This window comes from Papio anubis, chromosome 11 (genome assembly GCF_008728515.1).
Source record: "Papio anubis isolate 15944 chromosome 11, Panubis1.0, whole genome shotgun sequence".
Lineage (NCBI taxonomy): Eukaryota > Metazoa > Chordata > Mammalia > Primates > Cercopithecidae > Papio > Papio anubis.
The window spans coordinates 40,402,883-40,420,020 of record NC_044986.1 but is presented as its reverse complement, the minus strand read 5'-3'; the positions used below and the strand labels follow the sequence as shown (position 1 = coordinate 40,420,020).

Below are 17,138 nucleotides of genomic sequence, written 5' to 3'. Positions count from 1 at the left end.
GCCAGGCGTAGTGGCACATGCCTGTAATCCCAGTTACTGGGGAGGCTGAGGCAGGAAACTCACTTGAACCCGGGAGGTGGAAGTTGCAGTGAGCCGGGATTGCACCATTGCACTCAAGCCTGGGCAACAAGAGCGAAACTCCATCTCAAAAGAAAAAAGAAAAAAAAGAACACACCCGCCACCAGCAATCCCAGTGGGTTTGGGGTTGACATTTCATTTGTGTTTGGTTTCAGTTATATAACAGTTTATTTGATAAGTACATCTGGAATACGAAAGGAAAGGGAAAAAAAATGTTGGAAACAAAATGGAATAAGATGGCTGATTCCCTGCAGAGGACATGGCAACTCGCACGAGAGCACATCTCTCTCTGCGATTGGTCATGTGGCTTGATCTCAAATATAAAGAGACGAGTTGGGATGATTCAAAATCTGAAGTAGGAAGCACTCTCACATAAATGTATTTTTTATTTGCTTTACTCTTAGAGCTCTGTGTCAGGTACTAGGAATCCGCAGTGACCAACCCAAGGGGTCTCTTGCTCTCATGGAGCTTGTAGTCCAGCTGACTGTGTTCTGGGTTCTGGAGAAATTACAGATAAGTGGAATTCCCTCTCAACCTGCCTGAGACCTACCGGGCGTTTCAGAAAGGCACTAAAAAGGCTGGTCCAGTGGCTCACGCCTGTAATCTCAGCACTTTGGGAGGCCAAGATGGGAAAATGGCTTGAGCCCAGGAACTCAAGACCAGCCTGGGCAACATAGCAGGATGTAATCTCTACAGACGTTTTTTAAAATTAGCTGGGCATGGTGGCTTATACCTGTAGTCCCAGCTATTCAGGAGGCTAAAGCAGGGGGATCGCTTGGGCCCGGGAGATCGAGGCTGCAGTAAGATGTGATTGCACCACTGCACTCCAGTCTGGGTGACAAAGCGAGACCCTGTCTTTTTTTAATTTAAAAAAAAGAAAAAAAAAAAGGGCCAGGCGCGGTGGCTCACGCCTGTAATCCCAGCCCTTTGGGAGGCCGAGGCAGGCAGATCACGAACCATCCTGGCTAACACGGTGAAACCCCGTCTCTACTAAAAATACCAAAAATTAGCCGGGCGTGGTGGCGAGCGCCTGTAGTCCCAGCTCTTTGGGAGGCCAAGCGGGTGGATCACCTGAGGTCGAGACTTCGAAACCAGCCTGATCAACATGGAGAAACCCCGTTTCTACTAAAAATACAAAATTAGTTGGGCGTGGTGGCACATGCCTGTAATCCCAGCTACTCAGGAGGCTGAGGCAGGAGAATCGCTTGAACCGGGGAGACAGAGGTTGCGGTGAGCAACCTGCACTCCAGCCTGGGCAACAAGAGTGAAACTCTGTCTCAACCCCCCCGCCCCGCAAAAAACAAACAAACAAACAAAAAAAACAAGGCATTAAAAAGTTTTTTGTTTCACTTCATTCAAGGATAAAAGGTCTAGCCAGGCGCAATGGCTTACACCTGTAATCCCAGCACTTTGGGAGGCTGAAGCAGGTGGATCACTGGAGCTCAGTAGTTCAAGACCAACCTGGGCAACACAGCAAAAGCCCATCTCTACAAAAAAACTTAGTTGGGGTGTGGTGCGCACTTGTGGTCCCAGCTACTCAGGAGGCTGAGGTGGGAGGATCACCTGAGCCCAGGAATTCAAGGCAGTATTGAGCTTTAATCATGCCACTACACTCCAACCTGAGGGAGACTCTGTCTCAAAATAAAAATAAAAAAAAAAAGATAAGGGTCTAGACCGTATCTTATGGAGATTGAAACTAGTTGGGAGAGAAAGATGGGTGGGTGGAGGGGAGCTTTCATGGCCTGGTGACTTGGTGAAAATAACAAAGACATTCATTACTGCTCTTGTCCAGGGAGGTTTGACTCAGCTTTTGAAAAACACAATGGAGCTGGCCATCAACTATTAAAAAGTTAAAGTTTCATGAATAATTGGGTGGTTTAAAAAAATGAGAGAGAGAGAGTAGGAAAATCCTATTCTGTGGGAAGAATTAAATTGTTTCACATATTTGTGAAAATATTAAACACTGAAATACTCCTAAAATAGATATAAGGTCAACAGCTGGGGGAGGTAAATAAGTTATATATCTTCAGTAGAATATTACACAGTCATTAAAATACTTTTGAATTGAATGATAAGGGCATATGCTCAGGATATAATAGTAAGAAAGTGTAGGAGAGGAAATCATTTGCTATATGATGCTAGTTTGTGTATCAGACGTCAGATTTTATTAAATACATTCCTCCAATAAACACTTGGTGATACATCACAGATGTTAATAGTAGGTGCCTCTACACAGTGGGACCCAAGTTAATTTTTTAATGATTAAGTGAAGTTTCCAAAAATTTCCATATGAAGTATACTGGACATCGCTTTTATCAACATAAAAATAATATATGTCATTACCCAGCTAGACACACAGAGAATCATGTGATATACTCTTGATTTGTCACATGCAGATATGTTTTTAATTATGAGGCCTTCCTTCTGAGACTCTGGAGATGATCTAATCCCATCCTTGCTCTACACATGTGCCCCAGATATGCCGTGTAAGTGGACCAAGCCCACATAGCAAGCTCATGGCGGTGCCTGGTAAGAACTCAACTCCCTTGCCAGTCCAGGCTTCCCTCGCCATGCCACTGCTGTACAGAAGATGGTCGCTGGTAAGCTACTGTCCTTGAACTGCCCTGCTCTCTTGGTGAACACAAAGGGAAATGGAGTGGGTGGGGGTGAAATGTAGAGATTCTCCTTCCAAAGGGAAGAGATAACCTCTTACCCAAAGATAGGACAAGCAGAGATAACTTATCTATTAAAACAAAGTTGAAAAAATGATGAAGTCACCTCATTCCAGACAGGGTTCAATTCATTATCAACTTTCTTTGTTTTCTTTTTCTCATCTGCAAAAGAGATAAAGGAAGAGACAGCAATCATTTATAAAAAATTAAACAGCATGGGCCATTCATTTATTCTAAGAACATTACCCAAAGGCCTACTTGTGCCCACATTTCCCCATTCATCTGCTTAGGATGGGGGTTTACCTGAATCACAGTTTTCCAAATGAAATGGCCTTTTCTGGTCTACAAGATTTTCCCATCTCCAGGTCTACATGGAGTTAAGGGATGTGATGTTCTGCCCTTCCCTCACCAAGGCTACCCAGAGCCTCTGCATCTCCGGCATGCTGTAGAAAGAAGCCAACAAAGCTAACCTCTGAGATGCTGATATTGCTATTTTATAGGCAAGGATATTGAGGCTCAAAGAGTTAAGACATTTATCTGAGCTCACACCTGGCAGTGATGCCCTGCTTTAAACCTGGAATTTCAGCTTTGAAGCTCATGCTGCTTCTGAGTGTGCTAAGACGCCAGCACAGCTCCAGTATCAAGCTGGACTCCCTCCCATAGGCTTCGGTACAAGGTCATAAGCAGATGAACACTTTCTAGGACTCGCAGATAATTTGGGGCTTCCTTTTCTCTGAGGCCATCTTTTCTGCAGACATAAGATCTTTCTTCTCTGTGTCTGAGCCTGGACAGTACCCCACCTGGATGAGCACACGAGTAATTCAACTTTAAGCAAGTACTTAAAGTTTCCTTGTAGCAATGTCCAAAGAGCAGAGGCTTCTCTTGGGTCCCTAAGTCCTCAAATACCTACCCAAATAAAAGCTAATCTTTGCGCACAAAATACTTTGTAAGCGTTATCTCATCTAACCTTTTTTTTTTTTTGAGACAGGGTCTCATGCTGTCGCCCAGGCTGGAGTACAGCGGCGCTATTTCAGCTCACTGCAACCTCTGCCTCCCGGCTCAAGCGATCCTCCCACCTCAGCCCCCCATGTAGTTGGGACCACAGGTGCACACCACCACGCCCAGCTAATTTTTCTACTTGTTTTTTCAGTAGAGATGGGCTTTCGCCATGTTGTCCAGGCTGGTCTCAAACCCCCGAGTTCAAGTGATCCACCTGCCTCAGCCTCCCAAAGTGCTGGGATTACAGGTGTGAACCACTGCGCCTGGCCTTCATCTAATCTTAAAAGCCTAGGAGGAGCCAGGTGAGGTGGTGTGGTGCATGCTTGTAGTCCCAGCACTTATGGAGGTCAAGGTGGGAGGATTGCTTGAGCCTAGGAGTTCAAGACCAGCGTAGGCAACATAATGAAACCCCATCTCTACAGAAATACAATTAGCTCTGTGTGGTGGCACATGCCTATAGTTCCAGCTACTCAGGAGGCTGAGGTGGGAGGATCCCTTGAGCCCAGGAGGTCAAGGCTGCAGTGAGCCAAGATCATACCACTGCACTCCAGCCTGGGAAACAAAGCAAGACCCTGTCCAAAAAACAAAAATAAAATAAAATATAAAAACCCTAGGAGGTAAGTAATTACTATTTTCATCCCCCTTTCACAGCTAAGGAAACTGAGAAGCTGAGTAACATTCAAAGTCACCCAGTTGGTTGGGTGCAGTGGCTCACACCTGTAATCCCAGCACTTTGGGGGGCTGAGGCGGGCAGATCACTTGAGGTCAGGAGTTTGAGACCAGCCTGGCCAACATGGTGAAACCCCATTTCTACTGAAAATACAAAAATTAGTCAGGCGTGGTGGCGGGTACCTGTAATCCCAGCTACTCGGGAGGCTGAGGCAGGAGAATCACCTGAACCCAGGAGGCAGAGGTTGCAGTAAGCCGAGATCGTGCCACTGTACTCCTGCCTAAGGGATGGAGCGAGACTCAGTCTCAAAACAAAAAACAAGTAAGTCACCCAGTTAATAAATGGTCCTGCTAGGATTTGAGACCCAGGCAGTCTCACATTGGTGGCCACACTTTGAATCACTCCTCAGCCTTTGCTTCTCCTTTACTGCTGTGGAATGTAGGAGGTAGTGGGTTTTGTTTAGCTAATGTCACATTGCTTTGGCTCCCAGCACACAGCTGCCTGTGGGACTAACCACCTCATTCTTCCAAGACCTCAGCATAGTAAGGCTGTGAGTCATGGCCCTCACTCTGCTAAGCATTAACTTTTCCACTTGAGAGGGCAACACACAGCCCAATGGTTTCCCTTCCTAAGCTTCAGCATGACGCTACTCGTCGGCTTGTGCCCAGACCTATCCTGGCTGGTTCTGCCTGTGCTCTCTCTATGTGACCTACACAGCCCCTCACTGCATCTGACTCTGAGGTCCCCTAGAAGCTGTCCTGAAACTTCCCCTCCCACACTTCCATTTTGACCCCACCCATCCCTCTCCTCCTCTAACAGAAACTCCCAATCCTCCTCTCTGGTTACAGTATAATAAAGTGCTCTTGAGAGAAAGAGGAGACATGCAAAGAATTTTTAACTTAAATAGAACTGGACAAAATGGTTTCTATGTGTAATTGTAGCTGCTCCCTCTACAGAATCATCTCTAGGTGCCAGGCTGTGCATTCTACCGCAGTGTCTCTAACCATTGAGACAATTCTTCGAGGTAAACATGGTCATTCCCATTTCTCAGCCAAGAAAATGGAGAGTAGTTAACCTGCCTTCGATCACAAAACTCATAAGGAAACAGAGCCAGATTTTGAACTACATCCGTCTGGCTCCAAAATCTGTGTGTGTGCGTGTTTGCCACCAGACCACAGTGCCTTATTGGAAGCTGTCGGAAATGCTGGATAATGAAGATGCATAAATATAACATGTGTGACGGGCTTGGCATCTTGGAAAATGTCCGTAAGGAAGTTCATGGTCACTTTCCAGGGTATCCTGAAACTCTCCAAGATTATTTGCTCTCATACACAAAATATTGCATCTGTGAATTTTCTTGGAGGAAAGAGCTCATTGTTCTCATCAGATTCTCAAATGTGTTAGTGACCTTGAAAAAGGTTAGGAATCCCTGCATTCAACAAGCATGAAATAGTTCCACCAATCTCCCTCTACCTTACCACTACCCCTGCTCCCATAACCGGGGCTTGGCGGGTGGAGAACTGAGTCACAAAGGAGTGGATCTGGATCCTGAGACCATGGCAGTCCTTCAAGAGAGAAGATAGGCGATTCCAAGAAGTCCCAGCAAGAAGGGAAAGCAAGGAGAAGGCAGCAAATAGTGCAATAGAAACTGAGCACCCGGGCTTGGGGTAGGATTTGCATCACTGAAAGATGGCACTGAAGCAAAATTCCAGTCTCCAAGTCCCCAAGACTCCAACCAGGGAGCCAAGGCAGGGACAAGGGCTCCAGGTAGATCACAGAAAAAAACAGCACTTGTCAACATGAAACGAGTCCCAAACCTGGTTCCTGACCTGGGAAACAGAGTGCATGGAAGACTCGCTGCAAGCTACCTTGACACCAAGCCTGGGACCACGGATCCTCTCTGCCCTCAGGAGGGACAGGATTGTTCCAGAGTCAGCAGATGGGGAGTGTGAAAAGATTCATTTGTTCATTCATTCATTCACAAACATTTATTAAGCATCCATGGCGTGCCAGTAACAGGAAACAGAAGAGTGTAAGATAGTTCTTAGTCTTAAAAAGTTCCACAGGCTGGCCGGACATGGTGGCTCAAGCCTGTAATCCTAGCACTTTGGGAGGCCGAGACGGGTGGATTGCTAGAGCTCAGGAGTTCGAGACCAGCCTGGGCAACATGGTGAAACCCTGTCTCTACTAAAATACAAAAAACATTAGCCAGGCATGGCGGTGGACACCTGTAGTCCCAGCCACTCTGGAGGCTGAGGCAGGAGAATTGCTTGAACCCAGGAGGCAGAAGTTGCAGTGAGCCGAGATCGAGCCACTGCACCCTAGCCTGGGTGACAGAGCGAAACCCCATCTCCAAAAAAAAAAAAAAAGTTCTACAGGCCAAGTGCAGTGTCTCACGCCTGTAATCCCAGCACTTTGGGAGGCTGAGGCAGGAGGATCACCTGAGGCCAGGAGTTCGAGACCAGCCTGGCCAACCTGGTGAAACCCCGTCTCTACAAAAACCACAAAATTTAGCCATGCATGGTGGTGGGCACCTGTAATCCCAGATACTCGAGTGACTGAGGCAGGAGAATTCCTTGATCCTGGGAGGCGGAAGTTGCAGGGAGCCCAGATCGTGCCATTGCACTCCAGCCTGGCAACAAAAGCAAAACTCCATCAAAAAAGAAAAGAAAGAAAAGAAAAGAAAAGAAAAGAAAAGAAATAGTAAAAATCTCCACCATGCTCCTGCCTGTCTCATTCTCATCCTGAAGTTCCTTCCTGCCTGTCAGAGGGGGAATAAACAGAAATAATGACTGGTCAGCTCAGGCCAAGAGACCTCAGAGCTTAGCCCACAGAAATGGTTCACTGAGTGAGTTCTTCCGCAAACATTAGTCAGCTCCTTCATTCTTCCACCCAACAAATGTTTGTGAAATAGTGCTTGCCAGGCACTGAGCTGAGCACTATAGGAGACACAAAAATACCCAAGCCATGGTTCCTGCCCTCAAGGGGCCTAGTGGGGAGGGGAAATGTGGCTATAGGGGACTGATAGAGAAAGGACTACAGTTGCTATCAGAGGGGTATCGATGCACAGGCAAATTCAGAGGAAAGAAAGATGACTTCAGGCTGTGTGCACAGAAGCAGAGGCTGAACTAGATGAGAATTCGAGGACAATGAGGGGTTGGAAATGTGGCACCAGAAGACTAGCTCACTCCAGTAGACGCAATAGGGTGGGTGGATCAGGCATGGAGGAGGGAGAACCAGTTACGTCACATCTGGGGACACTCCAGGACCCAACTGGCTGGAACCAAAGAGTGTAGAAGTGGGTAGGGGGCAACTGGGCTTTGTGGGAAGGTTATGGTCTCACTGTGAAGCCTCAAGTACCAGGCTAAGCTTCATTTGGCTGATATAAGTACTTAAAGGTGGAGGGTATTAGAAACTGGATTTTATGACTTCAAAAAGTTTATAACCCATGAGGAAAATCCAAGTGGCCCAACAATTCTCCCATCGCATGTTCCTGAACACACGATTCAATTGTGTGTTGAAAACAAAGGAGAATGGCTGAGTCCAGGCAGATGCCAGTTGACCACAGACCAGGTGGAGCTATTCAACCAGAACTTCCTGCAGCTCCTGGCACTCACCGTGTGAGGCTGATGCTAACGGTACTACCCCTAGGGGACGCTCACTGCGGGCTGGGCATTGCTAAGCCCCCCACCTTTTTTTTTTTTTTTTTTTTGAGTTAGAGTCTCACTCTGTCATCTAGGCTGGAGTGCAGTGGCGCGATCTTGGCTCACTACAGTCTCTCTCCTGCCTCAGCCTCCTGAGTAGCTAGGATTACAGGTGTGTACCACCACGCCCAGCTCATTTTTATATTTCTAGTAGAGACTGGGTTTCCCCATATTGGCCAGGCTAGTCTCCAACTCCTGACCTCAAGTGATCTGCTCACCTTGGCCTCCCAAAGTGCTGGGATTACAGGCGTGAGCCACCGCGCCCGGGCTGCTAAGCCCTTCACATGCATCATTTCATTGAATCCTCCTGGCAAGCCTATGAGGTAGGCACTGTTATTATCCTCAGTTTGCAGACAAGCAAAGAGAGCCCCAGAATGCTTAGGTAATTTGCCAAAGATCACAGGGCTAGGACGAAGTCTTCTAACCAGGTCTAGTATGACTCCTGAGCCCATGCATTTAACCACTGCACCTCCCATTTCCCTAGCTAACAAGGAAAAACTAAGCGGCTGGCATTGGCTCCTACCCTTCTGGAGAAACCCAGCTCAATCTCTTCCAAGAAGGAGGCTCTGATGTTTATCAAAATGTGTATATGTTACCTTTTATTGAACACCTATTCTCACACATAAACACATCAGGCAAAAAAAAAAGTAAATAAATTATTTTTCTTATCAGCAGCCAGTCACGTATTTATATTAGTCAATTATTTGATTCTACCTCTTTAAAAAAAAAAAAAACAGGTTAAAACTGCAGGCACTGAACATCAAATTGAATAACAGGAAACTCCCTCTCCTTTCTCCACATTACCTATCCTTCAACCTGGCTCCAGTGTCTAATTTTATGAAGATGACTGTTTCTTCCTATGGAAAGAAATCAAATACTTTCAGCCCAGAACATAACAACTGACTCAAATGCAGGGCACACTCTGAGTGTGCTCAAGGGCTCAAGTCATTCTTTGGGACATTTCCTGTTTTCCGATTAGCTACGCCTGCCTCTCACTCAGTTCTGCGGAGGTCACCACTGCAGTAATTAACCCCAATGCCAGCCTCCGAACAAGGTTTCCAGGAGAACTGAACAGCTCTCTTAGTCAAACCACCCGCCCTCTTGCACGGAACCATTTCCTTTGCTTTTCACTTACCAGCCAGTGTGTCAGACCCTTAATGAAAAGGCCTGGCCCAGTGTGGTGCTCACACCTGTAATCCCAACACTTTGGAAGGCCAAGGCCAGAGGATCGCTTGAGTACAGGAGTTCAAGACCAGCCTGGGCAACATAGTGAGACTTTGTCTCTACAAAATATCTTTTTTTTTTTTTTAATGAGAGGGAATCTCACTCTGTCACCCAGGATCTAGTGTAGTGGTGCAATCTCGGCTCACTGCAACCTCTGCCTCCTGGGTTCAAGTGATTCTCCTGCCCCAGCCTGCCGAGTAGCTGAGAGAGTACAGGCACCCACCACCACGCCCGGCTAATTTTGTATTTTAGTAGAGGTGGGGGTTTCACCATTTTGGTAGGGCTAGTCTCGAACTCCTGACCTCACATGATCCACCCATCTCGGCCTCCCAGTGCTGGGATTACAGGCATGAGCTACCATGCCCGGCCCATCTCTACAAAATATTTAAAAATGAACCAGGCATACTGGCATGCACCAATAGTCCCAGCTACTCAGGAGGCTGAGGTGGGAGGATTGTTTGCACTTGGGAGGTCAAGGCTGCAGTGGCCACACCGCTGCACTTCATCCTGGGTGACACAGCAAGACCCTGTCTCAAAAAAAAAAAGGCCTGAAAGACATCAGGACTCCTGAGACTGGCTTGCTACATCTGTGCCAGTGGTCAGCTGGGATGGTTCATTTTATGTGTCAAGTTGGCTAGGCTATGGTGTCTAGTTGTTTGGTCAAAAATAAGTCCAGATGTTGCTGTCGAGATACTTTGTAGATGTGATAAACATTTACACTCAGTTGACTTTAAGTAAAGCAAAATTACCCTCTATAATTTAGATGGGCCTCATCCAAACAGTTGAAGGTCTTAAGAGCAAAAACTGGTTTCCTGGAGAAGAAATTCTGCCTCTAGACTCTAACGTAGAAACCCTGCCTGAGTTTCTAAGCTGTGGAATTCAGACTGGAGAGTGCAACATCAACTTTTATGTGAATTTCCAGCTTGCTGGCCCGCCCTGCAAATTTCAGACTTGATAGCCCCCACAACTGCATGAGCCAGTTCCTTAAAATCTCTCTTTCTGTCTCTACACAAACACATGCACACACATCCCATTGCTTCTGCTGCTCTGGAGAATTCTGACTAGTCCAACCAATAACACTAGGTGCCCACGGAAGCAACATGATGGTAACACATTTAAAATGCTTCCGAATACACACCATCTCAATGATCCTAAAAATCCTGCAGGGAAAAGCAAAGATGTCGGCCCAGCCCCTCTGACTGGACTTTCACATCTGTGACGTCTCTTCCTTTGAGCTGTCATCTTGGGAAAATACAAGGCTGAACCCTCAAGCTCAGAGTCCCTCATATATAAACTGATGCATTCAGGTGAGATAGATAATCTCGAAGTTTTCCCCCAGACTTATGGAACATAAGCTTTATGACGTGCCCCCAAGTCCTGAACAGTTAGATTGCTGTGTCTTTCTGAAATGGCCTCAGGAAAAGTGAGGGAGCTGTCTACAAAAGCTCCCTGAGTAACTCAGCTCTTCAGTAGACAAAATAGAACAATAAGATCTCTAGGTTCAGCCAGGAGTCTACATTTGATCTCCCATTCAGAAATACTTCTTCACCTTTTCTAGGTCTCTGAGTCATGCCTCCCTTCTTTTGAGATATATAAAGCCCCAAATGAATTCATCTGCCGTTGTGCCTAACATTTCACACACCCCTAAACCACACCCATACATGGCTAGCACTTATTATTAAGTGCTCTGAACGGAGTCACTGTTCCCAGTACTTCCCATGGATTCTCTTACTTAATCTTCACAACTCTAACAGATAAGTTCTATTATGGTCATTCCCAGTTACAGAGGAAGAAACCAAGACACAGAGAGGTTAAGCAACTTATTAGAGGTCACACAGCTAGTAAGTGATGGAGCTGGGATTCAAACCCTGGTCAAAAGAGACAAAGAGCAATTAGTTTCCAGAGTTGGAGGATTAAGACCAGAGGGTGATGCCTTGAAGGCTGAGACTATGTATTATTAATATTGTTATTCCCCCTACAATGCCTACTACGTAGTAATTTCTCCATGACTGGAGTAAATTGGACTTCATAAGTTCATATAAGTATGATTACTAGGGCTGCTTTAATGACTAAATGAAAGAATGAATACAAAGTGCCCAGCCCAGGGCCTGGCACACAGTAAGACTAATAAATGAAAACTATCAGATGATTTCCTTCCTTCCTTCCTTCCTTCTTTCTTTCTTTCGGCTGGAGTGCAATGGTGCAATCTCGCCTCACTGCAACCTCCACCTCTCGGATTCAAGCCGTTCTCCTGCCTCCCAAGTAGCAGGGACTACAGGCATGCGCCACCATGCCTGTCTACTTTTTGTATTTTGAGTAGAGATGGGGTTTTACCATGTTGGCCAGGCTGGTCTTGAACTCCTGACCTCGGGTGATCCACCCACCTCAGCCTCCCAAAGTGCTGGGATTACAGGCATGAGCCACCGTGCCCAGCTAGATGATTTCTTATTACAACACCAGGGCAGCCTCCTTGCATTCCCCCAGGGTGTTCCCAGGCTGTGGAGCCCGGGAGGGCAGGGCCCCTGTGACTGGAGGAAGTGCCCGGTGAGGCTGGGACCGCCCTGGTGGAATATTTCTTCCACATGGCTCCATTCCAGGCCTCTGAGGTTCCCTGGGGCAGCTGGCATGTGAGCAGTGACTGCTCCTCCCTGGCAGGCAGCCTGGCAGCCACCAGGAGCCAGCTAATTTCTACTATCAACAAGGGGCAGAGAAGGTTCTGAGAAAGGCCGGCAGAGACGCCTCCGTCCTCGGGACTTGAGAGACACCTGGGGTAGTACAGGGACACAGGGCCCATCAGGTGGACCTCTCTCCGGGAGTGTCGCTGACTTTGGCTTTCCAACCCTGGCTGCCCTATCGTTCCAGGAAGATGCTGCCAAACAGGTTCTAGGAGAAAGGCACTTTGGGCAAGTGGAAACGGTGATACAAAGCGAGGCTGTTTGGGACATTTCTGCAACAGTCACGGATATCACTGATAAACAGAAATGCCCCAGCAAAAAGGCAGGCAGGGTGACTGCTCCCCTCTCCACTCCCAGTGCCCCACTGGCCTCTGGAAATGACCTTTCAGACGTACAGGCTCTTGAATCAAACCCACATTTTCCAAGGGAGTTGCAGTGAAGTCCAGTCCGTTTGAATGACTCAGCCAGAATCTGCTTCCTAAAAGCTGATGCTGGGGCGTGGTCATGTCCCAGCTCTGCTCACTGCCAGGGCTGCTGGGAAGGGTGCCCAGGAGGGCCAGGCACCCGGCTTGACTGCCTCGGTGTTTGTGTTGTGTGCTGGGCATATTAAACACGTTCACGCCTGTTCCCTACAAGGGAGGCTGGGCGCAGTGCTCACATCTGTAATCCTAGCACTTTGGGAGGCCAGAGGTGGGAGATGGCTTGAGCCCAGGAGTTTGAGACCTTCCTGGGCAACATAGTGAGACTCCATCTTTACAAACAATTAAAAAATTAGCCTGGTATGGTGGCTTGCACCTGTGGTCCCAATTACTCACTTAGGAGGCTGAGGTGGGAGGATCACTTGAGCCCTAGAGATCAAGGCTGCAGTGGGCCATGGCCTGGGTGACAGAGCAAGACCCTGTCTCAAAAAAACAAACAACAACAACAAAAATAGAAGATATGAGTACGCTCATTTTACAGATAAGGAAACTGAGGATCAGGGTTAACTGACTTGCCCAAGATCATGGAGCCAGTAAGTAGCAGAGCTGAGCTTGAGCCCGAGTCAGCCTTGTTTCCAAACCTGTGCTCTTAACTGCCACTGCAGGCAGAGGGTGCCAGGTGACCTGTCACTTGTTCAGACCTTCCAGTGGTGTAAACTTGGTCTACTTACTCCAACTCTTCATATCTAGACTTCTTCATGAATAAAGATTGGTATCTAATGCCCAGGAATAATAGCTACCATCTATAGGGCTCACCATCTGCCAGGCACTCTTCTAAGGGCTTTGTAAATGTTATCTATTATTATTATGATCCTTATTCAAAGCACAAGAAAGTTAAGTAGCTTGTCCAGGATTACCTGCTAGTAAGAAACAAAGCCAGAATTTGAATATAGGTCTTCTGGCTCTGGAGCCACTCAACCTATTTCTGACTGGTGTATTTCTGAGACATAATTTGCTAGAGAATGAATTAAGTCTCAGGTATTCAGCAAATACACTTCAAACCCAGCTAAGGAGGTAGGGCCTACAGGGCCTCTCAAGGCCCAAGTGTCCTCTAAAAAGGAGATACAAAAGCCCACCTGGTAGAATTGCAGCAAGGGTCAAATGAGAAGACACACATGCCCAGGACACAGGGGACATTACCATGTGTTGGATCAGAACTATCAACTGCTTCCTTCAGGCAAGCTTTGGGAGGATCCGGTCCTCTGCCCTTCCCCCATCCAAGAGATGGTATCAACAGAAAACAAAATAGTCACTTCAAATAACTTTGAAAACAAATGCAAAGCGCTGAGTCAAAAATCTTGATAATTAGATCCTATCCTTCCCAGGCAAATAATTTCCAGTTGAGTTTACCCTCAGCTTTAGACCCTGGTGTCTCACCATTAATCATCTCTTTCAATGGAATTTTTGGCCCCGCCAGCAGTTTAATTCACTTTCCTCGACCCTCCTTCCTATGCGGTGCATGGCTTTCACCTGTGGGTGCTTTCGCAAGCTGAGCTGGTTGTTTGCTGTGGATCAGAGGGAGAGCTGGGAGTCAGGAGTGTTTGCGGGCTGTTGTTTGTCAGTGGGGCCTGGGACAGGGACAGAGGGTGGAATTAAAACGAGAAGACGCCAAGCACAAAGAAAACCAGCCATATGTGAAGCAGTGGAAAAAGGTAAAGGTTAGTCCTTCCCTGCCTCTTTCTGGCTACACAGCTTTGGCCTCCCTTGATATCTGAGTCTCAATATCTTCGTCTGAACAATGGGTATGAATATCGGTCCTCAGCACCTCCTTGTGTTGTTGTGGAGAACAAATAAGATTGCACCCATAAGCCAAGCGTGGAGGCTCACGCCTATAATCGCAGGAATTTGGGAGCCCAAAGCAGGCGGATTGCTTGAGGTCAGGAGTTCGAGGCCAGCCTGGCCAACTTGGTGAAACCCCGTCTCTATTAAAAATACAAAAAATTAGCAGGGCGTGGTGGTGCACTGCTGTAGTCCCAGCTACTCGGGAGGCTGAGGCGGGAGAATTGCTTGAGCTTGGGAGGCAGAGGTTGCAGTGAGCCAGGATCGCACCACTGCACTCCAGTCTGGGTGACAGAGCTAGACTGCATCTCTGAAGAAAAAAAAAAAAAGATTACACCCATGAAAAAGCTTTCTACACTGTCAGTGCCCTGCAAGGCACTTTCACACATGGAAGCCATCATAATGTGTCCAACAACCTAGGGCAAACAAGAGGGAATTTGGGGCCCTAGACAAGTCCTCTGAGACCAAAGATGTCCAGCTCAAAGGCACCAATGCCCCAGGCCCCAGCGTGGTGTGACCAGATGCCCTCAGGGCTGGCTTTGTCCAGGGAGGTTACTGCCAAGAGTAAGCAGTAGAGCCCAGATTGCCAGCCACGTGGGCTCAGTTCATGTGCCTGACCACAGGATGGGCCAAGTTTGGATGCGACCAAGACCAAGCACTCAGGGCTGCGTAAGGGAAAGCATAGGTGGTACAGCCTCAGCAGTGGGCGTTAGTGTTCCAGCTCCACCTGGACCCTGCTGTGAGACCTTGAGCGAAGCATTTCACCCACTCTACCCGAGACTCAGTTTATTCAGCTCTCAAGTGAGAACTTCTTTCTTATTTTTATTTTTACTTTTTTGGTGAGAAAATAAAGGAGTAGGCCAGGCACGGTGGCTCACGCCTGTAATCACAGCACTTTGGGAGGCCGAGGCGGGCAGACCGCCTGAGGTCAGGAGTTCGAGACCAGTCTGGCCAACATGGTGAAACCCCAACTCTACTAAAAATACAAAAATTAGCTGAGTATGGTGGTGCGCACCTGAAATCCCAGCTACTCGGGAGGCAGAAGTAGGAGAATTGCTTGACCCTGGGAGGTGGAGGTTGCAGTGAGCTGAGATCATGCGACTATAGTGCAGCCTGGGTGACAGAGAAAGACTCTGTCTTTAAAAAAAAAAAAAAAGATAAAGGAGTATGTTAAAATTGAATAACTAAGTACATGTGAAGCATGAGCACAGTGCTTAACAGCCAGTAAACTATCACCATCAATATAATTGCCAATAATGATAATGTCTCCTTTCCAGAAGTTTAAACACACTGCACTCTTTTTTTTTTTTTTCTTTTTTTGAGACAGAGTTGCTCTATCCCCCAGGCTGGAGTGCAGTGGCACAATCTCGGCTCACTGCAACATCTGTCTCTCAGGTCCAAGCAATTCTCCTGCCTCAGCCTCCCAAGTAGCTGGGACTACAGGTGCCCATCACCATGCCTGGCTAATTTTTGTATTTTTAGCAGAGACAGAGTTTCAACATGTTGGCCAGGCTGGTCTCGAACTCCTGACCTCAAGTGATCTGCCTGCCTCAGCCTCCCAAAGTGCTGCGATTACAAGTGTGAGTAACCACACCCAGCCTGCACTCTTAATTCACTGAACACTGGCCCTATTTACAGCTTAGACTATAAGATGCATGTGGACAGGGCTAAACTTGCTTTGTTCTCCACCCTATACGCAGAGCTAAGCACGCTGCCCGGCAGAGTACCCTCTCCATCAACACTTGGATCAATACTTGTTGAATGGATTCATGCTTGGAATGAGGAAGGAGCTGCTAAACATAGGAGGGACAGAGACAGGGAGTGTCCCGGCAATGAATTCAGACTGTTAGGAGGGGTAAACAAAAACATAACGTTTTGTTTATTGAAAGAAAGAGAGAGAGAAGGGCAAGGATTTTTTTTTTTTTCAATTTATAAGCTGCACTATTGAGATGAAAAAGATGAGGAAGGTCATAAACCAACAAACGGAGGTGAAATGAAGTGGACCTCACCCTGCCAGTCAAATATTGGATTTTTAATACTTTACATTACAAGAAGTTACGGTTCCAGTCTCCACTAATAAAATGGCTCAAACTTGACTATCAGCGGAACTGATTCACTGCTAAGCTATGTCACCTCTGAGCTTCTGAGTCACAGCATATCATAAAGGCTTTCATTGCTCTGTTGCAAACTCACCCGAGGAGGGATGGGTTTTGTTTTTCTTTTTGTTTTTTTTATGTTCTTTTGTTCTTGGTACACTTTCTTCCTTTTTCAGACTAGATCCTAATGACCCCAACCACTAAACAACTCAATCCGTTCAGAGGGAGAAGAACTGTTTATCTGAGTTGGTTGTGTAGTCACAGGTTGTGAAGAAACCTCTTCATCCATGCTGAGCTCAGTGAAGACCCATGGACCATCTGGAATCCAGTTAAATCCTGATCTGTCTCTGCCTCAGCTCCCTCATAGGGAAAATGAAGATGGCAATAATACCTACTTCCTAAAAATGAAATGAGGGCCGGGTGCGGTGCCTCATGCCTGTAATCTCAGCACTTTGGGAGGCCGAGGTGGGCAGATAACCTGAGGTGAGGAGATCAAGACCAGCCTGGCCAACATGGCAAAACCCCTTCTCTACTAAAAATACAAAAATTAGCTGGGTATGGTGGCATGCTCCTGTAATCCTAGCCACTCAGGAGGCTAAGGCAGAAGAATTGTTTGAACCTGGGAGGTGGAGGTTGCAGTGAGTCGAGATCGCTATTTCTCACATGTCTTTTGCTCTGCTATGGTTCCCAGCACAACTCTGGCCACACGGACCTCAGAGCTGGGCTCCACTGGCCAAGAGGCCACCAGGCTCTTTCAGGCTG

At 47.1% G+C, this 17,138-nt stretch overlaps 1 protein-coding gene across 6 annotated transcripts in view; it reads right to left on the bottom strand.

Annotated features, from left to right (window-relative positions):
• MYOF (myoferlin) overlaps positions 1–17,138 on the bottom strand; it is a 170,530-nt gene that overhangs the window by 142,658 nt on the left and 10,734 nt on the right. For all 6 annotated transcript variants that reach the window (XM_021943485.2, XM_021943483.2, XM_021943480.2 and 3 more), the window contains exon 2: positions 2,857–2,912. In XM_021943485.2, the coding sequence (XP_021799177.2) occupies positions 2,857–2,912 (56 nt within the window). The remainder of the gene's footprint in view (positions 1–2,856; positions 2,913–17,138) is intronic.